Genomic DNA, 9082 nt, shown 5'->3' with positions numbered 1-9082 from the left:
TTGACCTTATTGTTTTGAGAGTTATTTAGTTAACTGCAAACTATAGTTGGTATTAGTGGCCTTCCTGAGTGAATGACCACTTATATATATATTTACGTGGAATATGTATATTCTTGTGGGTTGATGAGTGAATTGAAGCAATAGGTATTGATGGGTTTCATTCTATTGTTTGGGGGCTTGACTTTTCGGGAAACATTTTGTGGGAATTGGGAATTTCTATTATTTTGAAAAGTGTCAAGATTTGGTGTGAGTTGCTTTGATGTGATTTGAATGTTTTGATCTAACGACCGGGGGTCGGAAGATCTGAGAGTCATAGGTTGTGATTTCTCCTTTTGGTTTGATTTAATGTTTTGATCTGATGACCGGGGAGGTCTGATGATTGGAGGTCACGGGGTGACATCTCCTTTTGTGTGAGTTGAGTAACTTTTGGGTCCTGAGTGACCATTTTGAAAGGTTTTGATCTGACGACCTGGGAGGTCTGAGGATTTGGGGTTGCTGGGAGTAACCTCAGGCATATAAATCGGGACTTCACGCCTTTAGCCGGGTTTGTGGATACGATCAGTTAAAGCTCTAGTCTGTTGCCATAGTACATCATGGGGGGTAGCGGGGAGCTATATGATGCTCATGAGTACGTGTTTTTAAAAGGGAGTTTCGGGGATTCTTTCTTTTAAATGTCCTGGGAGGACTTGTGTATCATATTTAATTGTCAGAGTTTCAATTATTATGATTTTGTCACGGGGTGACTTGTGTTGATTTGAGAATGTGTTTTAAAAGGGAGTTTCGGGGATTCTTTCTTTTAAATGTCCTGGGAGGACTTGTTTATCATATTTAATTGTCAGAGTTTCAATTTATATGATTTGGTCACGGTGTGGCCTTTATTGTTTCTTTTGGGAAAAGAATGTGCTGTTTTGGGAAAACAGGGTGTGTGTGTGTCCCTTTTTACGAGTTGATGGGTTCCTCGTTTGGTGAGTTGTGCATGTGTGGTTTTGAGTTACTCATACGGGCTTGCAAAAGCTTACCGGGTTTGTTGCGTGGCAACCCGGTACACCATTCAAACGGTGTAGGGGTTAATCCTGCAGGTTAGGATAATCGAGGTTGAAGCAGCGAGCTAGCAGCCTTACGGTAGGAAGCCACCTTTGTGACTTTACTTTTGATAAGGACTTCCGTTGTATAGTTTCTCTGGGCAGCTTTTACGTTTTATTTTGTTGTTGACAATTTAATTCGTAAGCTTGTGTAATATATAACTCTTTGGATGCGAGTGTATATTTACTTTGAGGGTTCAGGACATCAATATGTGTGTAAGTTTAAAGGAAAAAGATTTCAGGTATTTTGTATTGATGACTGGACGTTCACGCATATATAACTATGGGGTTATATATATCGATTTTCATGTGTGTAAAATCAGGGGCGAGACATACTTGATGCCCATTGCCTTTGAAATTTTGGAGAACCAATAACTAGAATCATGTTAAGATTGCCTAACTGATGAGATCGTTCCCATATTACTCCTCAAAATTTAAAGTTGGCTTGTGGACCCAGGACCCACTTAAAAAAATTTCAACTGAAAATTTGATAAAAATACCCCTAAAAATGAACTAACCATGCTAGTGAAAACAAAAACACGTACAACACTTTTGAAAAATACGTAACCAATCTCAACCACAAGATACCTACATATTCATCACAAATAACAACAATCTCCACAACTACAACAATAAGGTATGAGAAATTTTGAAAAATGACCAAGTTTGGGTCTTTAAGTTCATTTTTAACCTTATCTTCCAAAATCAATAAAAAATAACCATATGGTGAGTGAAAATGTCTTAATTATTCCTTAATGAATTCATAATCACTTTAACATTTTTTTTAGGCTTATCTTTCTTCTTCTATTGTTATTCTTATCCTTCCTTATGTTGATCGTTGGGGTATCTTTCAAATTGAACATATTGAGGAATGACCCGCGTATTGGATAAGCATGGAGTATGTGGTCTATTTCATAAAATCACAATAAATTGTACCTTTGTTTTTTCACTTCATGTTTTTCCTTAAATACATAAACAAGCTTTTCCAGTTCCATACTGCATCTTGGAAAATCTGAGTTTTCATTTACTCCCTATATAATATGGATAAAACCATCTTTCTCAGCTTCCCACCCTCATCATCCAAGCAAATGAAATTTCAAGCGAATGAATGAAGGAAATTTTTTTACAAGTGAATGAAATTTTTATTATTTGAACGACCAAACGAACGAACAAATAAAAATTTGCAATTGAATGACGGATACTTATTTATAAAGCGAATTGTGAGATGTATATAATTCTTTACAAAAATCAAACGTTATATTTTCACGTTCTCTTGAGATGATGGATTTATGATTTTTTAGTTGACTTAATTTTAATTCTACAATTGAAATTGCATAGATATGTGCATCATCTCTCATGTATGTACCATCTCGTTAAAAGCCAACACCTAACAGATGGTTTAGTTGTGAGTATTGGTATAATGGTGGGCCATAGACTACACTTGTAGTTGTTTAACACTTGATTGTAATGATAAGATATGGTGATCCTCTGAAAATGTTTATTCATATGTTGCTAATGATACTAATGGTGACTGCAAAATGTGCAAAAGATAATTATATTTTTATCTTACCAACGCCAAGTATATACTAATTATAAGATAATTCTATAATCATATAGTCATCCACGTTAGCTATAAGATTACACACTCCAGAAGCTCATTTAAATAAATTGGGAGATGCTTTTCATACTATTGAATGCAACGAGTTGCAATATCTCAATTTCAAAGATTTCCAATCGATGTTGCAAGTGGACCAGAGATTAAGTTTGAAGTAAGGTCCAAGTTCTGCAAATTTGAAAGATTTCCAATCGATGTTGGAAGTGGACCGAAGATTGAGTTTACAGAAAGGTCCAAGTATTACAAATTTGAAAGATTTCCAATCGATGTTAGAAGTGGGTTAGAGAACAAATTAGCGAAAATGATCAAGGTCTTCAAATGCGAAAGACTTTCTATTGACATTAAAAGTGTACCAGAGATTTGTGTATTCCAAAGACGAAGCTCGATGATGTTACCTGTTTGGTTGTTGCAGAATATGACTTCTTAGTTACAACAGTTAGGGGTGGGCTCGCGAGACCGAAAACAGAAAAAAAACAGCACCGATACCCGAACTGAAGCCGGAAAAAACCGCACCGAAAAGCAAAAAACCGCACCGCACCTAATCTGGTTGGTTCGGTTTCGGTTTCAGCCTGGCCGAAACTGAACCGAACTGAAAAACTGAACATAAAACCGATAATCCCTAAACGATGTCGTTTTGTATATGTATTAAGTATTATGCGGAAACCCTAAAAACCTAAAAGCCTCAAGCCCTCAATCCGCCTCTCTCACTCTCTCGAATCCTCGATACTATCGACCCCTCCCTCTCTCATCTCTCTGCCCGAACGGGTTTCGAACTCAGCCCCGACCCCTTCCTTCTCCCTCCCTCTCTCATCTCTGATCTCTTTGTCGCTACTCAGTTTCAAAGACGCGAAGCCTCTCCCTCCTTCTTTCAGTCTCTGAAAGGTAAGATCGGATCCAGAGTTCTAGGTTCCAGCTCAGTCTGCAATTTGATTTACAACGATCTGAGCTGATGTTAAAAATCTTTGTGTGTGTAGCTGCTGGAGCTCCAACCGTCTGCCGCCAATCGATTTCGAAGCAAAGCTCTGAAATTTCTCTGGATCTGAGCTTGACAGCCTAGTAATCAATCAACACATCTGGACGATCTCGTCATCTCCCTCGCACTTCGCCGACATTCTTCGGCTCTTGCCAGTAAGCAGGTATTATGAGATCACAATTTTGAAACTAAAAATGCTTCTTCAGTCCCTAATTGATTTTCTCCTTTAGCAAAACCTCTCAAATCGAAGTCAAGTTCCGTAAGTGGTGCAGCTGGTCTGAAGACTAAATCAAGTTCATTCTCAGGTAATTCCCTTTTTTCGTTTCATGAAGAATGAGGGTAAGAGGGTTGGAAATTAGTGAAAATTATGCCTAAACTTAATCAGTTAATAATATGATTACATTTTAACTGTCTCAAATATTATTGTCTTCATAATTCATTCTTCATGATATTCTAATTTTATTCCTTTATCTTGTGTACCGGTGTTAGATAGATTTTATAATACCTTACTGCACTATGCATCTTACTCAGTTCAAGAAAAAGTATTTTACACGTTTTCTTGGTGAACAGAATTATGTACACATTATCTGCAATGTCTTCCTTGTTCTTGTTCTTGTTTTTTTATTTTTTATTTTTTTCCATTAAATTTCAATGGTGGATGCAACTTCTGTATTGACCTCTTATAGACCTGCTTTTTAAGGAATCTGAACTTCAAGGCGTTATCATCGTTAAAGTTGGATAACCTTATGGCTCTTGCAGTCTCCAAGGCTTAAACCAATCTATTTGTGATGAAAGCATCTTATAACTTACCACACATTATAATCCCTTTTCCAAACTACCTTGCTAGAAGCAGGACATCAACATATGTTGAATGTTTTCTATTTTTCCATTTTACTTCACCAAAAACCATTTAGTTGATATAGTTTTAATGTTTGCCTGCTGTCGAATATCAAACAGCCATTCATCCTAGATAGGGTTGGCTATTTCAAATAGCGAGCACAAATTTAAAGGTGATTCCATTTGAATCCTCACAGATTCAGGTAGTCCTTCAAAGATTTTTTGTTTTTCTGTTTTTTAATGAAATTTGTTTTGATCTTTTCACATTTGAATATAACGTTTCTTATTTTCTTTCAAATAATAATAAAAAAAGGCCATGACCTTAGCTACTGATTAAATGCACCGTTTTGGTTAAGAACACATGGGTGACTGCACATTAGATAGGTACCTCTAACACGGCCTCATGGTTTAGAGGTAGGGATGGGAAACAAAAAGTTTTATTCTTTCTTTCCCTAAAAGTTTGGTTGGAATCAAAATGTGCAGAAATTAGTGAACTGATTGATTTGTAGTTTTGATGTTTTTCTTTTTATTTGCCAAGCAACTGAAGCAAGTTAAAGCAAATCATGGACTTCTATAATTAGTTAGCAGTAGAATCAATTCAAGTTAAGTATAACAGTGGGTTACAGGTAGGTTGACCACTGATTACTGTTTTTGTCAATTCCATTATCATTTACAGAAAGAATTGCAAAGTTTAGCCAAATTTATTAACTTAAAACATTGTGTGATTTTGATACAAATCCTAGGATGATTACTATCGAGTCTGTTTTGAATGTTTACTATTGTGGAATTTGATAACTGTTATGAACGAACTTGCTGGTTGCTGCCCAGAATGATATTTTGAATATGTTTGTTGTTTTGGAATGATATTTTGAATGTTTTGGACTGGTTTGTTTTGCTTTTCTTCCTCTATAATCACCTTTCTGTTTACTTATTTGAATAGGAGTAATTTGCATAGCTAGAAAATGAAGAGGCAATCTAAATCAGCTGCTACCAGTTCTGGTACTCATCCGAAATCGACTTCATCATCTCAGGTATGTGCTTCTATCCTAAAGGGCTGTTGGTAATCTACTAATCTAGTATATATGTGCTGTTCTGATTTGTTGTCTTGTTGCCGGTATAATCTGTTTCTGCAGTATGCAAGCAGTTTCTGCATTATGTGAATTGTTTCTGCATTGTGTGAATTGTTTCTGCGTTGTGTAAATAGTTTCTGCATTATGTGAATTGTTTCTGCGTTATGTGAATTGTTTCTGCATTGTGTGAATTGTTTCTGCGTTGTGTAAATAGTTTCTGCAATATGCAAGCAGTTTCTGCATTATGCTTTTGGTTTCTGTTTCTTATTGCAGTTTCAGTTTTTTTGTTTATGTTTGCAGTTTCTGTTTTGCACTTAAAAACTGCAGTTTCTGTTTTTTGTTGATTATTCCAGTTTTGGGGTATTTTAAGGAATTTGTTATTGTAGTTTCTGTTTTTTTGTTTCTTATTGCAGTTTCTGTTCTGTTTTGCAGATCAATACTAGTGTTGGTGAATCTACAACACCAATAACTCCCCATGAAGGAACTTCTACTGCAACTCCGGAAGTTCAAGGAACTCAAGCAACCGAGCTTGAAGATGATGGAAGTGTGGAAAGCATCCTTGAGGCGTTGAAACGGAAAGAAAGGTCAGATATTTGGAATCATTTTGAGAGGGATATGGTGGATGGTAGAATTAAGGGTCAATGTAATTATTGTGGAAAAATTTACTATGCCGATCCTAGGAAGAATGGTACAACTTCCCTTAATAATCATATGGACAAGTGTCTAAAGTATCCCCCTAATATTGAGATGATGAAAGCTAAAAGGCAAAAGATTTTCTCTTTTAAAAATCCAACTACTGAGTTGTGTACTGTAGAATGCACTCAAGAAGAGCTATCTATGTTATGTGTAGAATACATTATATTAGATGAGCTACAATTTTCTCATGTTGAGGGAGAGGGGTTTAGGCGTTTTATGAGTAGAGCTCTTCCTTATTGGAGAATTTCTTCCCGTAAGACAATAGCAAAGGATGTCCTTAAGCTTTATTTAGGGAAAAAGGAAAAATTGATGGATCAATTGAGTAGATATAGGTTGTCTCTTACAACCGATACTTGGATTTCTATTCAAAACATTAATTATATGGTCCTCACTGCACATTTTATTGATGATAATTGAGTGTTGCATAAGAGAATTTTAATTTTTTGTGTGATTCATAGTCATAAGGGAGAGGCTATAGCCAAGCTATTGGAGGATTGTTTGTTGGAATGAGGTATAGAGAAGATTCTTACGGTCACCGTTGATAATGCTTCGTCAAATGATATTGCATTGAAGGAGTTGAGTAGGAGGATAGGTGATTGGGGTGTCCCTAATGCAGTTTTGCATAAAGGGAAGAATTTGCAAATGAGGTGTGTAGCCCATATTCTGAACTTGATTGTCAATGATGGGTTGAGTGTGATGAAGATATTTATTAATGTCATTCGGAATGCGGTGAGGTATGTTAGATCCTCCCCACAAAGGCTTGATTTTTTTAAGGAATGTGTTGAAAGGGTAAAACTAGAGTGCAAAGGGCTTGTGATTTTAGATATCCCTACTAGGTGGAATTCCACATTCTTGATGTTGGAAAGGGCTTTGAAATTCCAAAAAGCTTTTGATAGAATGGTGGAAGAAGGTAATTTTTGTGCATGGCTTGAAGGTGCGAAGGGTGAAAAGCCAAAAGAAGGGCCACCGGCAAGTGTTGATTGGCAATATGGGGAGCAATTTATGGATTTCTTGAGACCATTTTATGAAATCACTTTGAAGGTATGTTGTTCTAATTCTCCTACCGTTCATAGTACTTTTGGTGATATACTCTCTATTTATGGTCTCTTGCAAGAACAAAAGAACTCATGTTTGTCTGAGATTGCATCACCTATGCAAGACAAGTTTAAGTATTGGGGTAGCTTTGATATGTTGAATCACTATCTATTCATTGCTATTGTTCTTGATCCACGTCATAAACTTGAGAAAGTTGTTGACTATTTTGAGATTCTTGATGATGGGGATATGAATGAAAATGTGGAAGCTAACACAAAAAGTGTATGACCTTTACAAGGTGTATGAGGAAGAGGGAAGCGAAAGTGGTGTTGGTGAGGTTGTGGGTTCTCAAGTATCAAGTAAGGGGATATCTAGTTCAAGTAAGGGTCTAACGGAGTTAGAAAAGAGATTGAAAGAGAAGGAGCAAAAGAGAAGAGCAATGAAAGCCAGGATCGTAAACAACGATGTGGATAGATATCTTAGAGATCCTATTGAAGGAGATGGTGAAGGCTTTGACTTGTTGAATTGGTGGAGGGTGAATGGAGTTTGTAAATATCCTATATTGGCCCGCATTGCAAGGGATGTTCTAGCTATTCCAGTGTCAACCATAGCTTCGGAATCTTCCTTTAGCACGAGTGGGAGGATTATTGATCCATACCGTAGCTCCCTAAGTCCTAGAATGGTGGAGGCCTTGATATGTACACAAAATTGGCTTAGGAGTGAAAATGTGTATCTACATCATACGCCTACTATTGAGGAGATGGAGTTGTGTGAAGAAGCGGAAAGAGGTAATTATTTCTATTTTCTTAGTCAAAGTTTTTTAGGTTAATGAAGTTGTAATATTTTTGTTATATATGATTGTATGTATTTCTTTTCTAATGTTGTTCTTTTTATTATTCTCTTATATTAATGTAGAGATGCTTAAGATGCCATGTGGAGCTGCAGTGGGGAGTAGTCGGAGCGGAATGTTAACTCTAAAGTTGAAGACTTTATATTTCCGAGCTTGAGATCATGCCATTGCCCTCATTCATATGTTGATGACTTGATGTTGGTTCATTATTTTTGTGATGTTTAATCTTTTAGTGAACTTATACATTTTTAATTTGTGAGGTTAGTGTTGATGTAATGATGGACTTTTATAAACTTTGGACTCTATATTTTTTGACCATTTCATATGTTGATGCTAAATTTGATGGACTATATCAATTGAATTATATTGGACTATGGAGTATCGAATAATAGATTATTGTTTAGTGAAGTACATAGCATGCATTAGTAAACTTGTAAACTTCTTGTTATAGATTATTATTATAGGTTTGAAGAAACAAAAACTTCTCGAGTTACAATATCAAAAAAGTATATTTGGTAAAAATATGTTTTTCAAAAAAAAAAAAAAACCGAAACTGAGCCGAACCGACCCGAACCGTTCAGTTCGGTTCGGTTTTCGGTGCCAACTTCTCAAAATGAAAAAACCGCACCGATTCTAATTTCGGTTCGGTTTTCGGTTTAGGCTCGGAACCGAACCCACCCCTAACAACAGTCTTTGCCAACCTAAGAATGAAGCTCAAATGAAGGATCTTGAAGTCCTTGATTGAATTTAAGGAGGCCCTTCCTCTCTTCCTCAATGCAAGCCACATTGGGCCTCTCATCATCAATAATATTGGAGTTTTCTCCAATCAAATATATATATATATATATATATATATATATATATATTGGACTCCTCTATTTTGCATTGCGGACCTTTCTATTCAAGATATTTAAAGTATATGTC

General features: G+C 36.1%; 1 protein-coding gene across 1 annotated transcript; it reads left to right on the top strand.

Annotated features, from left to right (window-relative positions):
- The first annotated feature begins 5469 nt into the window (after positions 1-5469).
- Positions 5470-8315, top strand: LOC112166720 (zinc finger BED domain-containing protein RICESLEEPER 2). The gene is made up of 5 exons (XM_024303613.1): positions 5470-5538; positions 6010-6220; positions 6785-7314; positions 7577-8096; positions 8224-8315. Exons 1-5 carry the CDS (start codon positions 5470-5472, stop codon positions 8313-8315), a joined length of 1422 nt encoding a protein of 473 aa, XP_024159381.1.
- Positions 8316-9082: the final 767 nt, after the last annotated feature.

Source organism: Rosa chinensis, chromosome 1, assembly GCF_002994745.2.
Source record: "Rosa chinensis cultivar Old Blush chromosome 1, RchiOBHm-V2, whole genome shotgun sequence".
NCBI classification, from domain to species: domain Eukaryota; kingdom Viridiplantae; phylum Streptophyta; class Magnoliopsida; order Rosales; family Rosaceae; genus Rosa; species Rosa chinensis.
The sequence above is the reverse complement of the archived record's forward strand: the minus strand, read 5'-3'. Positions and strand labels throughout refer to the sequence as shown.